At 27.4% G+C, this 17,421-nt stretch overlaps 1 protein-coding gene across 1 annotated transcript in view; it reads left to right on the top strand.

Annotated features, from left to right (window-relative positions):
- The window catches only part of LOC111621274 (NADH dehydrogenase [ubiquinone] flavoprotein 1, mitochondrial-like), a 35,588-nt gene that overhangs the window by 8,825 nt on the left and 9,342 nt on the right, over positions 1-17,421 (top strand). Inside the window, exons 4-8 of the mRNA XM_023363359.1 lie at positions 2,002-2,150; positions 2,596-2,729; positions 9,498-9,667; positions 10,914-11,105; positions 15,887-16,053. Of these exons, the coding sequence (XP_023219127.1) occupies positions 2,002-2,150; positions 2,596-2,729; positions 9,498-9,667; positions 10,914-11,105; positions 15,887-16,053 (812 nt within the window). The remainder of the gene's footprint in view (positions 1-2,001; positions 2,151-2,595; positions 2,730-9,497; positions 9,668-10,913; positions 11,106-15,886; positions 16,054-17,421) is intronic.

The following is a 17,421-nucleotide window of genomic DNA, read 5'->3' as shown; positions in this document are numbered from 1 at the left end:
TTTAATAAAGTACATTAGGTAACATATAACCCTGTTTTTTTTTTTTTTTACATGGTTTAGACTAAATTTGGACCTTTGAAAGATGAAGATAGAATATTCACAAATTTGTATGGACGTCATGATTGGAAGCTTAAAGGAGCATTAAGCAGAGTTAGTTAAGAAATATCATATAGTTTTTATTTAATATTCTACATAAAATATTTTAATTGATTAATTTATTTGTAATAATTACATTGTATATAATATATATTTAAATGTAGTAAAATCATAATTTACTTGCGGTTGCATTCCTAGAGAGTGCATAAGCAAAGATGTATACAAAGTATAAAACTAATTGCCTGTAGAAGTACAATAAAACTCAAAGGAATATGAGATGGTACACAGTCAGAATTTATAGGTGTAAGAGTTTGAAACATTGGGGAGAGAATTATGGAACAGTGTAGATATAGCCTCCTCTGTAGATACAACACATCTTAGAACTAAACCTAGATTTAAATCTCATTGGATCCTGAGATCAAGTGGAGAAAATTGAGAGATAATATTTGAATGGCATCTATTTGGATTTATGAGAGAAGTTTAAAATTTAACTTGGTTGTTAACAAGCATGACTCAGATAATCTGGTAACACCTTAGAAATAGTTCACAAACTTACTGTTTACACGTCGTTACACAATGTTACATTGTTTGTTTTATTAATTATTTTTTAATGTAAAATTTTCAATACATTTATGTAATCTTTTGATTTTTTTCTTAACTAGCTGCAAGGACCTNGTCTGTTAAACTGTGATTAAAATTTAACTTTATTTCAAGTGTTAATAATATACATAATTTAAAATGGACTACAAATTATCATTTTCATAATAATAATAACAGATTAATGTAAATTATGTATGTAAAATATGAATTATTTAAAGCAGGCCTAGCCAACCCTAGTGAAGTCATTATTATTAAGATTAGAATTTTTCTCAATTTTGTGCTTTCATAGCAATAGAACAGTGCTCTAAAGATGAACTGTTAAGCTCAAAAGCACTTGAACATTTTTCATGTTTAGTATTAATTATTCCATTAAAAAACAATATTTTTTTTTTACATTACAGTAGAACTACACTTTAGTTTTAAGAAAATTTTTATCATGCTAACATGACATTGCTCAAATCCATAGCAAATCAGTAAGAATGATATTGAAATCTGAAATAAATTTGTTAGATCAATAGATAAAAAGATGAAAAGCTGTGCCTTTACAATTGACACATTTAACAGATTAGATTAATACTGATAAATTTTTACTATTAAACTACTAAACTACTTACTGTACTAATGCTAAATAATCTTATTTATTTCATTCATAAAAATCATATTGCTACAAAAATAATAGTTTAAAAAGATTTTTACATCATTTAGGAAACTTCCATTAAAACTTTCAAAGTAATTTTAAATCTTTTGTCTTTGAGAAGGAGCAGTGTCCTGGTACTAGTACATTTTTTATATTTTTCCAATTTTCTTAATTCATTAATTATAATAAATAATGTAAAATATTAATGTCTAATAAGTGAACATATTTTTAATTTTCTACATCTTTGATGCCATTTACACAAGAAGTAGCCATTGTCACTCGTATCGATTCATTCTTCTAATTTAAAATACATTTTTTATAATATTTGATATAAATTTTTATATATAAAAAAACTCCATAAATCCAATTCTTCCAGAAATTTTAAATTAAAAATTAATTTATTATAATTATTGAAAATATCATGAGATGGCAACTTAACCACCTATCTCTAGACAAATTACTTCATATTGAATTATTAACTTAGTCATATTATTATAGCCTAATAATTTGGCAGATCATCTGGCTATAAATTTTTATTTGTATACTTTTAAAATTGAGAGTATAATAAATCTAAATTATTTATGATTCAATGATATTTTTGCTGATTCAAATATTGCATTTTAGAATTTATTTACAATTTATTTTATGTATGTATTTTAATTTGTTAGGGAGATTGGTATAAAACAAAAGAGATTTTACTGAAAGGAGAAGAATGGATTTTAAAAGAAATTAAAACATCAGGATTGAGAGGAAGAGGCGGTGCTGGTTTTCCAACAGGAATGAAATGGAGTTTTATGAATAAACCTTCAGATGGAAGGTGTGTAAATAAAATTCAGCAAGATTTAAAAATTTATTAAGAACGTCGTATTTCAAAAACACAGAATATAAAGATTTCTATATACATAACTTTAATCAGTTTTTTATGCATAACTGCTTTAGAATTTGAGTACTGAACATTTTTAACATTGTTCTATGATCTTATATCTTGAGATACTACTGTAACTTATAAATTTTTCTGAAGACAGAATTACAAATTTTAGAAAACATTTAAATAGAGAAATAACATTTTATAAAAATGTGTATTTATTTAATAAATTGGTTTTTTATTTTAGTTTTTTATATGCAGTTTATCAGAACTCTTTTAATTACATGTATTCACATTTTTGTTTTTAAATTTATATTTGGAAATTTGATATATTTTCTTATGATAAGAAGTTTATTTTAATTTTAAGCAAACTTATTGCTTCTCTTCTTGTTTTTAGACCAAAATACTTGGTGGTTAATGCTGATGAAGGGGAACCTGGAACGTGTAAAGATCGTGAAATTATGCGCCACGATCCCCATAAACTAATAGAAGGATGTTTAGTTGCTGGAAGAGCAATGGGTGCTCGAGCAGGTACGTAATATATTTTTTATAAGTGTTAGTTACCAAAAACAAATTGTGAAACAAAGAAGGGTGGTTTTAAATAATTAACATGTAATATCTAAAATAGTGTGTTTGAGATTGCGGGATGATCTCAAATTTATACATTAACCACATACCAATTGTGACCTCGTGGACAATTATTGCATTTAGAAAGAGATTTTATTCAATATTATACTTCTTTTTTACAATATGCATTTCAGCCAAATAACCAGTTTTACCCTCTTCAGTAGTACTATAAAAAATTTAAGTTAAAATTTATAAAATATTATAAGGGGCATTTTTACATAAAGAATTTTTTGATAATTACTTACAATTAAACTGTTTACATATAAAAAAAATTTTTGATTGTTTTCTTAATTTTTTTTTCCTTCTAGCAATGTTTGAATTTCTTTTATTTACTAGGTTAGATTAAAATTAAACTATCAATAGTATTTTAGTTTTTACATAAATATTTTTAAAAAATTATAGAATAACATACATTTCAGATTTTCGTTATATTTTTGAAAAATATATTTTTTCACAAGTTTTACAAAATTGACGTTACAGCTTTGCTTTCTAATACACTTTAACTACACGACAAGAATTGCAGTTTTTACTGTGCTGTTGTGGTTACAGAAACTATTTATTACAGGATGACAATTCCAACGCATGTCTAATTTCAGTCCATCATTTAAATTTAACAAACTTTTTCAATTTTTTTATAAAACGATATTCTTTAATTCTCCTTTTTATTAGATTTTTTTCTGTACATAAAATTTTAATGTTATTTTTGTTTATTTTACAGTTATATTCTTTGATGTGTGTAAACCATGGAAATTCTTTATATTTTAACCTAATACCAGCTTCATGTTCTTTAATCCTTAATTTTAATTGTGATTTGGTTTCATCTATACAAAAGTTTTTATTTTTATCATTTTATGTACAGTTTATGCAATATACAGTTTTTTATATGTAAACAGTTTAGTTGTAAGTAATCATCAAAAAATTCTTTATGTAAAAGTATTCCTTATAATATTTTATAAATTTTAACCCTTATGTATTTTAAATTTTTTTATAGTACAACTGAAGAGGGCCAAACTGTTTATTTGGCTGAAATGCATATTGTAAAAAAGAAGTATGATATTGACTAAAACATCTTTCTAAATGCAATAATTGTCCATAAGGTCTCAATTGTAAGTGGTTAATGTATAAATTTGAGATCATTCCCTAATCTCAAACACATTATTTTAGTGTTTATATTAATATTTTTTATATTATTTATATTTTATTAATTGAATTCTTTCCTTTTTTGTTGGTAATATTTCTGATCATAAGCTGCTGTTTATAAGTTTAACAATCTAGAAGTAAATATATGAATTTAATTAATATTTTGTATTCTTTCAAGTGGGCCATACATGTAATGTAAATTTATGCATAAAAAAGTGAATTAACTAGAAACTTAGACAAGTCTAAATATTTATATTTATTAAAGGTAGATGAAGATTTTTAGTTAATTAATGTTTTACAAAAGCATATTTATGACAATATCAATGCAGAACAGAAATCCAAAGTTACAAGCATTTTTATCTCTGAAATGAAGATGTCTTCAGACAAATTTTTGAATATCATGTAGGTTCAATGAGCTCAAACAAATACAAACATCTTCTGAAACCTGATTCATCACTATAAAGCCACCAACTGAGAGTATAATAAATCTAAATTATTTATGATTCAATGATATTTTTGCTGATTCAAATATTGCATTTTAGAATTTATTTACAATTTATTTTATGTATGTATTTTAATTTGTTAGGGAGATTGGTATAAAACAAAAGAGATTTTACTGAAAGGAGAAGAATGGATTTTAAAAGAAATTAAAACATCAGGATTGAGAGGAAGAGGCGGTGCTGGTTTTCCAACAGGAATGAAATGGAGTTTTATGAATAAACCTTCAGATGGAAGGTGTGTAAATAAAATTCAGCAAGATTTAAAAATTTATTAAGAACGTCGTATTTCAAAAACACAGAATATAAAGATTTCTATATACATAACTTTAATCAGTTTTTTATGCATAACTGCTTTAGAATTTGAGTACTGAACATTTTTAACATTGTTCTATGATCTTATATCTTGAGATACTACTGTAACTTATAAATTTTTCTGAAGACAGAATTACAAATTTTAGAAAACATTTAAATAGAGAAATAACATTTTATAAAAATGTGTATTTATTTAATAAATTGGTTTTTTATTTTAGTTTTTTATATGCAGTTTATCAGAACTCTTTTAATTACATGTATTCACATTTTTGTTTTTAAATTTATATTTGGAAATTTGATATATTTTCTTATGATAAGAAGTTTATTTTAATTTTAAGCAAACTTATTGCTTCTCTTCTTGTTTTTAGACCAAAATACTTGGTGGTTAATGCTGATGAAGGGGAACCTGGAACGTGTAAAGATCGTGAAATTATGCGCCACGATCCCCATAAACTAATAGAAGGATGTTTAGTTGCTGGAAGAGCAATGGGTGCTCGAGCAGGTACGTAATATATTTTTTATAAGTGTTAGTTACCAAAAACAAATTGTGAAACAAAGAAGGGTGGTTTTAAATAATTAACATGTAATATCTAAAATAGTGTGTTTGAGATTGCGGGATGATCTCAAATTTATACATTAACCACATACCAATTGTGACCTCGTGGACAATTATTGCATTTAGAAAGAGATTTTATTCAATATTATACTTCTTTTTTACAATATGCATTTCAGCCAAATAACCAGTTTTACCCTCTTCAGTAGTACTATAAAAAATTTAAGTTAAAATTTATAAAATATTATAAGGGGCATTTTTACATAAAGAATTTTTTGATAATTACTTACAATTAAACTGTTTACATATAAAAAAAATTTTTGATTGTTTTCTTAATTTTTTTTTCCTTCTAGCAATGTTTGAATTTCTTTTATTTACTAGGTTAGATTAAAATTAAACTATCAATAGTATTTTAGTTTTTACATAAATATTTTTAAAAAATTATAGAATAACATACATTTCAGATTTTCGTTATATTTTTGAAAAANTTTTCAACACACAATTTTATTACTTTAATTATTAATAAATTAAGTATAGTTTAACTTTGAAAGAATGAATGTATTTTCATTTTATTCATTTCAAACTTTTGTATTATGTAAAAATCATTTTATATATTTATCCTAGAAATTATATTTAAAACTATTAAAAATCTATTAGATATAATAGAATTAAAATTAAAATGGAAATTGACTGAAGATTGATTGGTGTCATATATCCCTTTGTGAATTACCATATTTACTTGATTAATCTAAGTATTTTTCCAAAAAATCATGAAAAAAGTTGGGGTGTGCATTTTATTTGAAAAAAATATGGCAATGCAACCTATGATGTCTAGGATGCTTTCAGTTAGTAAGCATTTTGCTTACGTTGCTAGCGATAAATTACTTTTATCAACTTAATGATTTAGCTTAATACAATGACCATCTATAATCTATATATAATTTCAGAAATGCATTATTATAAACTTTTTTGTATTGCTATCTGTAATATTTTCATCCTTATTAAATTTAAGGTTATCAAATGCCAAGATTAAATACGCAAATGATAAAATAACAATAATATGAAATTTTTGATAAAAATGCACAACTTTTTATACTGTATTTAAGAAAATTGTTTGATAAATAATACAATAATTCAATATATTCGATGATGATTATCTCAGATGTTAAGAATTTGTTTTGGTTTAATTGAATTTTTTAATCATTTTTTAATTGCGTTAATTTTTTAAATGAATATTTTATCTGTTATCAGGCTTTAATTGAATCCTTGGAAGGTAAACAAGGTAAACCTCGTTTGAAACCTCCGTTTCCAGCTGATGTAGGAGTCTTTGGTTGCCCTACTACTGTTGCTAATGTTGAAACTGTAGCTGTTGCTCCAGATATTTGTCGAAGAGGAGGAGAATGGTTTGTGTCATTTGGAAGACCACGAAACAGTGGAACAAAAGTAAGATAAGTTATAATTTTTTGAATGATTTTTTAATCTTGCATTATTTCTGAGATTTCTAAATGAAAAGACATTAACAGGGATCCATTCTTTAATTTTTGATTTTATATGTTGTTTTTAAATTGCTAAATGAATTAGATTACAAAAACCTATTATTTGTTTTGGAATATTCACAACATTCAAAAAACTTAAACAAAATTTTGTTTGATAAAACAAATTTTACACATATTTAAAAATTATAATTATTATTTTATAAATTTATATAAAAAATGTTTACTTTCCAGTATATGCAGATGAACCCATTTATGAACTTCATGAGTGGGTTTATCAGAAAATTCTTGTAAGTGTACATAGGAATTACTGTATGGTTTTAGTATATTTAAAAATGGATTTTTCTAAATACAGTAGAGCGTTGATTATCTGAATGCCAATCAACCAAAATGTCGGTTAACCGAAAGCGTTCCAGTCGGACTATGTCGTGCTGAATCAAACATTTTTGATACTAGATTAACTTCTAAAGTATAATTTTTTTGTTTTTATATTTTTCAATGTATTTATTTTATTTGTACAAAATAAAGAAATAATTTTTAATGATACAATAGCCACAATTATTATTATAAAAATTTTTGTTAGTCTTAACGTCGACAAAATTTCAACATGAAGCGATACGCAACAGAGAAAAATTTAAACATGGGATATATTAATATACTTATTAATAATGTATTTTTTTGTAGATAATCGGAATCGGTTATCTAAAAAATCAATTTTCCTAACAACCCCAGTCCCCAATTGATTCGGATAATTGATGCTCTACTGTATTCCCAAAATGTAAGCTTTTATTTTACCAGAATTATTATCTTAAAATTTAAATGTAACTGATTATTTTTCCTAATTTATTGAAAACAGCTTTAATAAATTAAGCAAATCAATGCTTAAAGCTACATTACCGCTATATATATTGTAATCTAATTTACTATTTTTTACTTAATCATCTAGATTTATAGTTTATATAAATGACTTTATCAATGGAATAGCAATTTTTTATGAATTTTTATGAAGCATAAAAAAATTGTCCTAAAATAGATAATGGAAGAATTAAATTGCGATACTTTTTACATATATGGTGGTGCATTCTTAAATTAGTCATTTCTGTGAATATTGTTGTTAAGTATCAGAATTCTGATGAAATTTGATAAAATAATATGATTGTTGTAAGTTTATATTAGTAATAAGATTTGTAACAATATATTGAATTTATTGACGATGAAAAAATATAAGATATATAGACCATTTTAATTCATTCAGAATCAATATTAAGAGAATATTTTGACTTTATTTTAATAGAAAACAGAATTTTATCTTTATTGATTTATAAACATATAAGTCCAAATTTTATATACAGTAAAACCTGTCTATGGAGACCACCCACGGTTCCTTGAAAAAGTGGTCTTTTAGACAGGTGGTCGTCCAATACAGATGGTGTCGTAATACTGTATTTCTGTATGTATTTTGCGCACTTTTTAGCCATTTCTACTAAAAGCAAAACTCGAGGTGAGCAAAAAGAAGCGAATTTTTTCAGCGATAGGACTATATTAGTATTGTATTTTATTCTTATCGGATAACTCGATTTACGGGAGTCGTCGTGATTTTGTAAGATATATTTAATACCAATATTTCAAAGATTAATACAATATCGCATATTCTCGATTATAATGCACACTTTCTTTTNACAATATCAATGCAGAACAGAAATCCAAAGTTACAAGCATTTTTATCTCTGAAATGAAGATGTCTTCAGACAAATTTTTGAATATCATGTAGGTTCAATGAGCTCAAACAAATACAAACATCTTCTGAAACCTGATTCATCACTATAAAGCCACCAACTGCCTTATAATATATATGATAATATAATAATAGCTTGATATTATATGGCAGTTGGTCTGTGTTTAGAGCTCAAACAAATGATTATTTTTTGAATATTCAAACATATATTTTTCATTAAGATAATAAAAATATTCTTTAGTTAATAAAAACAATTATTATGACTATAACTATATATTTGTTTAAATTAATCAATAGTGACTAATTCAAAAACTGTCTGTTAAACTGTGATTAAAATTTAACTTTATTTCAAGTGTTAATAATATACATAATTTAAAATGGACTACAAATTATCATTTTCATAATAATAATAACAGATTAATGTAAATTATGTATGTAAAATATGAATTATTTAAAGCAGGCCTAGCCAACCCGTGGCCCATCATGTTAAATTGTGTGGCCTGCTAAGTGATATTATATTATATATCTATTAAAACTTTTGTTTCCTGTTGTGTGTATACCAAAAGAATTAAATAAGTGAAAACTTGCATGTGTCATTGTTATAATGCACAAGTGCAAGTACAAACTCTTGGTATAACAATAAAATCTTATTCATTTTGTATTTGTTTTACTTTTTTACAAGCACGATTGCCGAAATTGTGGCCCACTGTAATGTTATGCATGATCAAAGTGGCCCGCAAAAGAATTTGGATTGACCAGGCCTAATTTAAAGTATATATTTTTAAAGTTAGATATTCAAATTACTCTGGATAAGAAATATTTAAGAAATAAAGATTTGTTTATCTTGACTTTCTGTATACTTAATAATAATAATTGTTAAACGTAAATTTATTATATACACCTTTTTAAGACAAATTTCAATGATGGACTTGTTTACAGCATACATATATATACGAGGAGAATTTTATAATGAAGCATCGAATATGCAAGTAGCAATTCAAGAAGCTTATAATGCAGGATTAATTGGAAAGAATGCTTGTGGTTCAGGTTATGATTTTGATGTATATGTACATCGTGGTGCAGGGGCTTATATCTGTGGAGAAGAAACAGTAAGTGTTCTAAAAATTTTTTATTTTAATAAAGTACATTAGAATTGTAATAACAGATTATCTAATTATGATATGGAAATAATAATAATAATTCACTTATGAAATAAACCATCAATGAGTTGCTGAACTCCTGTCTGGAAAGTTGAGCAACTTGTTGCTGGTTTATTTAAAATTTTGGTGATCCCATTTGTTATCATATTTTATTAAAATAAATTTTTATACTTTTAACTATTATAAAATGGCAAATAGCTTAATTTCAAGGGATGGGTTTTTATAAAAACTTTTAAATGCTAATAATGAGTAAGATTGTAATTCATTAAGTTTGACCCTACTGGAGATACACATGACCCCCATTATCTCCCCACCCCCTAAACTTAACCATATAAACTAATTATGTGTAAACAGTTAATTATTAATTTTTAAGATTAATTATACTTTTGGGTTTTATTTATAAACAAATTAATTAATTATAAAATTTTCCTATTTTCAACACACAATTTTATTACTTTAATTATTAATAAATTAAGTATAGTTTAACTTTGAAAGAATGAATGTATTTTCATTTTATTCATTTCAAACTTTTGTATTATGTAAAAATCATTTTATATATTTATCCTAGAAATTATATTTAAAACTATTAAAAATCTATTAGATATAATAGAATTAAAATTAAAATGGAAATTGACTGAAGATTGATTGGTGTCATATATCCCTTTGTGAATTATCATATTTACTTGATTAATCTAAGTATTTTTCCAAAAAATCATGAAAAAAGTTGGGGTGTGCATTTTATTTGAAAAAAATATGGCAATGCAACCTATGATGTCTAGGATGCTTTCAGTTAGTAAGCATTTTGCTTACGTTGCTAGCGATAAATTACTTTTATCAACTTAATGATTTAGCTTAATACAATGACCATCTATAATCTATATATAATTTCAGAAATGCATTATTATAAACTTTTTTGTATTGCTATCTGTAATATTTTCATCCTTATTAAATTTAAGGTTATCAAATGCCAAGATTAAATACGCAAATGATAAAATAACAATAATATGAAATTTTTGATAAAAATGCACAACTTTTTATACTGTATTTAAGAAAATTGTTTGATAAATAATACAATAATTCAATATATTCGATGATGATTATCTCAGATGTTAAGAATTTGTTTTGGTTTAATTGAATTTTTTAATCATTTTTTAATTGCGTTAATTTTTTAAATGAATATTTTATCTGTTATCAGGCTTTAATTGAATCCTTGGAAGGTAAACAAGGTAAACCTCGTTTGAAACCTCCGTTTCCAGCTGATGTAGGAGTCTTTGGTTGCCCTACTACTGTTGCTAATGTTGAAACTGTAGCTGTTGCTCCAGATATTTGTCGAAGAGGAGGGGAATGGTTTGTGTCATTTGGAAGACCACGAAACAGTGGAACAAAAGTAAGATAAGTTATAATTTTTTGAATGATTTTTTAATCTTGCATTATTTCTGAGATTTCTAAATGAAAAGACATTAACAGGGATCCATTCTTTAATTTTTGATTTTATATGTTGTTTTTAAATTGCTAAATGAATTAGATTACAAAAACCTATTATTTGTTTTGGAATATTCACAACATTCAAAAAACTTAAACAAAATTTTGTTTGATAAAACAAATTTTACACATATTTAAAAATTATAATTATTATTTTATAAATTTATATAAAAAATGTTTACTTTCCAGTATATGCAGATGAACCCATTTATGAACTTCATGAGTGGGTTTATCAGAAAATTCTTGTAAGTGTACATAGGAATTACTGTATGGTTTTAGTATATTTAAAAATGGATTTTTCTAAATACAGTAGAGCGTTGATTATCTGAATGCCAATCAACCAAAATGTCGGTTAACCGAAAGCGTTCCAGTCGGACTATGTCGTGCTGAATCAAACATTTTTGATACTAGATTAACTTCTAAAGTATAATTTTTTTGTTTTTATATTTTTCAATGTATTTATTTTATTTGTACAAAATAAAGAAATAATTTTTAATGATACAATAGCCACAATTATTATTATAAAAATTTTTGTTAGTCTTAACGTCGACAAAATTTCAACATGAAGCGATACGCAACAGAGAAAAATTTAAACATGGGATATATTAATATACTTATTAATAATGTATTTTTTTGTAGATAATCGGAATCGGTTATCTAAAAAATCAATTTTCCTAACAACCCCAGTCCCCAATTGATTCGGATAATTGATGCTCTACTGTATTCCCAAAATGTAAGCTTTTATTTTACCAGAATTATTATCTTAAAATTTAAATGTAACTGATTATTTTTCCTAATTTATTGAAAACAGCTTTAATAAATTAAGCAAATCAATGCTTAAAGCTACATTACCGCTATATATATTGTAATCTAATTTACTATTTTTTACTTAATCATCTAGATTTATAGTTTATATAAATGACTTTATCAATGGAATAGCAATTTTTTATGAATTTTTATGAAGCATAAAAAAATTGTCCTAAAATAGATAATGGAAGAATTAAATTGCGATACTTTTTACATATATGGTGGTGCATTCTTAAATTAGTCATTTCTGTGAATATTGTTGTTAAGTATCAGAATTCTGATGAAATTTGATAAAATAATATGATTGTTGTAAGTTTATATTAGTAATAAGATTTGTAACAATATATTGAATTTATTGACGATGAAAAAATATAAGATATATAGACCATTTTAATTCATTCAGAATCAATATTAAGAGAATATTTTGACTTTATTTTAATAGAAAACAGAATTTTATCTTTATTGATTTATAAACATATAAGTCCAAATTTTATATACAGTAAAACCTGTCTATGGAGACCACCCACGGTTCCTTGAAAAAGTGGTCTTTTAGACAGGTGGTCGTCCAATACAGATGGTGTCGTAATACCGTATTTCTGTATGTATTTTGCGCACTTTTTAGCCATTTCTACTAAAAGCAAAACTCGAGGTGAACAAAAAGAAGCGAATTTTTTCAGCGATAGGACTATATTAGTATTGTATTTTATTCTTATCGGATAACTCGATTTACGGGAGTCGTCGTGATTTTGTAAGACAGATTTAATACCAATATTTCAAAGATTAATACAATATCGCATATTCTCGATTATAATGCACACTTTCTTTTTTTTCGACTTAATTAATTCAACTCGATTCTTTTCGTTCGCTCCTCAGTTACGTGTATTACGTCATCGATATACAAGCGCATCCTATCTCTACAACACATTGGTTTTGGTTTTCGTTAGTTTAACTTTAAAAATACTGTATTTTTTATATTTAATATTTTCTTAAGTACAACAAGAAAATTATTAATTAATAATAAAACGATTTTATTATTTTTTCTCATAATACGATTTCATTACATTCGAAAAAGGAAGGTTGCCTGTAAAACTGATTTTTGCATTAATTAATTAATGCGTTTATTGCTTTTTGAATATTTTGCGTGCGAAAATTATTTGGATATTATTTTTCTAAAAATATCGTGGAAATAAGGTAGGTTGATAGAGAAACTATTTATCGCACATGTACAATACTGTATATAAGCTTCAAAAATAAATAAATAAATAAATAAAATAAATTTTATCAAACGATGAGGTCAATCGATTAATTGTATTGTGTACAATATTTTAAACCCCTAAGGAAAATACTGTAGGTGTACTGTAAAATAAATTTCGTTTTTCCAGTTAAACTTCGCCACTAATTGCCGTTGTGATAAACCATTTTCACTTTCTGTGATAATTTTAACACGATCTTCTAATGCCAACACTTTGCATTTCTTTCGTTTTTCCGACATTTTCCAACAAACTGAAATGAATTTCCTTTCTTGCTAGTCTAATTTATTAACACCTGCACCTAATTTCAAGGGTGGGAGAAGTGCCCAGGATGAGTTCAAGCGAGAGTTTACACTAATTCATTATATTTGGAGGGGGAAACGTTGTTGAGATGGGTTCGAACAATAGTTTAGACCAGATACACTCGCGAAAGTGGTCACTTATTACAGGTGTTGTATGTTGTTTCGGACCAAAAATCGATGCCCGCGGTCGCGTTACACAGGTGGTCGTTTAATACAGGTAACTTATACGAAGACTCTATGGATAAACTATTCGGTGCCAGAAATTTTTGCCCGTTTTGACAGGTGCCCGTCGAATGCAGGTGGTCGCCTAAGCAGTTTTCACTGTATTAGATTTAATAGATTCAGCTATTTTGTATTATTTCATAATAATTTGGTTAATTGAAATTATATACTGTATATAGTGGATACTTACTTGTTGGATAAGATATAGTTAAACTTGTAAATTTGAAATAGGTTAACTTAAAGTTTTCAAAATTTGGAAGATGACTTGAGTTAACCAGATAAAGTTTAATGATCTGAATCATCAAAAGATATAAAAAGTAACTGTTGAGATAACCAACAAAATGAAATATAAAAAACTTTTTACATGTATTAAGACCTTAGTTTTTTGCCTCCATTTTAATAACAGCTTTTCTATAGACAGGAACATAGGTTAACAAGGACAACATAGGTAATAAATTAAGCAAAAGATTCAAAGTTCGAGTGATCAGAGAGAACATCCATTTTTCCATTCTACTGCAACTATCACATATCATATTAATTAAATTATCAACAACTGTGAGACAGATAATAGTGAGGGCTTATCAGACTAATGATGGGCACAAATGCTCAGGAATCAAAATGAAAACATTTACTAAACACAAAAATGGTAACTACATAAGTATGGAAACAAAAAGAAAAAACACTTGTGACACGCGGTTAGCGCTCCGCTGCATAGAAAAAATTGCGGTTGAGCATGGCTACAGTAAATGCATGATTCATGGTTTAGCCCGTGCCTGTGCCAACCATCCCCCACACTGCAGTGGTAACCCCCTGCCTATGCCGGACGGTGGCCACCAACCCATTAAGAACGATAGACGCGCAGTCGTGCGGTTCAACCAACATTTAGACCCCCTATACAGGGAGATTGCTTGCCGTAATCGCACGAAGATCGCATACAGGAGAACCGGCACTATTTACGACCTGCTGCGTAATGCCAAGGACCTGATAGATCTCAACAGGGCCCCAGGGGTATATTCCATTCCCATCAGGGACGATAGATTCCATAGAGACTTGGTTTACATTGGCTCCACCATCCGCTCAACACAAAAACGGTTATGTGAACATCAATCGGATATTAAAAATAACAGGCACACCACCACCTTGTCAGCCTACGTTACCAACCCTGAAATTTGGGCGGACTTCCAAAACACCAAAGTAATTAGACAGGCATTTTGTATTGATCACATCTGTCACCTGGAGACCTGGGAGATTTATAAAGCCAACGTTGGTGGGCACCTGCATCAACTTTAAAGACAGAGAGATGATCACGCAGGCGTGCAGATACTTATTCAAAGAATTCAAACTGGGACAAGCAGAGGGGTGAAATGCGATACGCGCATTGTTTACATCTCGGGCGTCATCGTTACAACGGTCAAGAGGAGACACCGTTTAGTCACCACCTGAAGAAGACCTTGGTGGAGGTCAAAAACAGTGAAGTTTGTTACGGACACAACACCATTATAAAAAGGTTTTGTGGATTGTTAAATATATAGACATTGGAATGTTCATGAAGAATGATATCTTCTCAAATCTGTATTAAAAATTTTAGATATCTATTAAGAATTCTGGATGTTTGATTTGAAGATCTGTTTAAAAACAGAAAGATGCCCATCTACAAAGAATTGCTTTTGTAATTTCCGCGCAGTCAGGAAAATTGTTCTCAGAATACAAGAGTTTAGGAATAAAAGAAGTGCTGGAAGACCTTTCCTTGAAAAAGTAAAACATCCTAGAAGATACTGAAAATGGAGAAAATAGTATTTTTTCTTCTTTAAATTTGTTTTAAGAGAAGTAAAAGAATAATTAGCAAACTTTTTGGAAAAGTTGGTATAGTAGTAGTAATAATTACTTTAGTGAAATTTAATTTTAACTATAATGAACAGCAGCTGATGAAATTATTCTTGTTATATTATTATTTGTTTTTTTTATTCAATTGGATTTCTTTAATATTTTACATAATCCCTTACCCTTGAATTAAATGTTAAATTCTTAGTATGTTCTGATCATTTGAGAGATTGGAGTAATCCAAGTTAAAATATCCATTATATATCTATTTTATTTTATTTCAGTTATTCAATATATCCGGTCATGTTAAATATCCTTGTACCGTCGAAGAAGAAATGTCAATTCCGTTGCGTGAACTTATCGAACGGCATTCTGGAGGAGTTATTGGTGGATGGGATAATTTGCTTGGAGTTATACCTGGTGGATCTTCTACTCCAGTTATACCAAAACAGTAAGTTTAGAATAATAAATACACTTACAATTTTATCTAAAAAATTTTAAAATATTTCTGAAAATGAGAAAGAAAAAAAGGTGAACAATAAAAATTGATACTTTGCTTTGCTCAAATTTACTCAAACTTTTCAAATCTAATGAGTACATTCAGAAAATTATATAGAAAACCAAGCTCAAATTATTTAAGTGATTATTAATATATTGTCAATTATCTGGCTTTATTGTTGAGACTATGTCTCATCTCTAAAATCGCACTGCTGTCAACGGCTGCATACCTTAGAGCTATGGAGGAGTACATGTCAGGAGTTGCAATTTGGCACAGAGTATTTGGTGCCCAAATCATGTGCACATAAAATAAACCAGACTTGTAGTTAGTTAGTCAGGGGACCGAGAACCAGGTCAAAATAAAATACAAAATGCTGAGACTGTTTCTACAAACAGGCGTGAGTGCGAGATTTGTGCATGTGTTGCTTGCACTCTTCGAGACATATTCTTGTCCCAAAAATGGCTTTGCCGTTTTACTTGTCATTTGATTAAATTCACAAAATATTTTTTAAAATAACAAGCAACAAATTATAATAAAAATTATCATACGTAATTTATGTCATTAAGCATTTGTAAAATATAGTAAACAAAATAAATTATTTTTGAGATTAGATAATATGTAGAACAACAAGATAATTAATATTAACTGATGAGAATTCTAGTTACCAATTGTGGCTGTTGAAAAAATAAAAGATTTGTGCATACAACAAATGAATATAACTCGTCAGAGACTGCATTTCTTAACTAAATACACTCAAACAAACCTTTACATATGCAGCCGTAATTTAATAGATAAATTCAAACGTTTTCGACCATATTCAATGGCCTTTATCAAGAAAAACTGAAAAATCGAACTTCGAATTAAAAATTTGCGTTACCGATACAAGCGTTATTTTTGGAACGTTTTTAAAAAGATATTCTATCGTATAAGCGCCATCTCTACATATTGGCTATAAATAGTTAACATAATACCAATAAATACATTAAAACACAATAAAGTGTTAAAATAATGCCCGTAAATACATTAAAATACAATAAAGTGCACATAGAAACAAGAGTCAAGAGAGTTGCCGCTATGCTATGCATGTTCGCCATGCTGCCGATATTTTGCTTGCATCCCGGAAGTTGATAGCTAAACCTTTTTGGCTTGTTTTGCAGATATGCCAGGCTTCGGCGTATCTGAGGTGCTTTCTGTCGCGTACTATTTGTACCAATTTAGCTTGGTCCCACTCCGCTTTGACCTCTTGTGGGTCGGCTAAGACGTACGTCGCCAGCGCTGTGCATGGCTGCTCTTTTCTTATATTTCTCTGATGCTCTAACA

Source organism: Centruroides sculpturatus, unplaced genomic scaffold, assembly GCF_000671375.1.
Source record: "Centruroides sculpturatus isolate CEXI.00-Female unplaced genomic scaffold, Cexi_2.0 scaffold271, whole genome shotgun sequence".
NCBI lineage: Eukaryota > Metazoa > Arthropoda > Arachnida > Scorpiones > Buthidae > Centruroides > Centruroides sculpturatus.
Note: the sequence above shows the minus strand (reverse complement) of the source record. Positions and strands in the feature narration are given on the sequence as shown.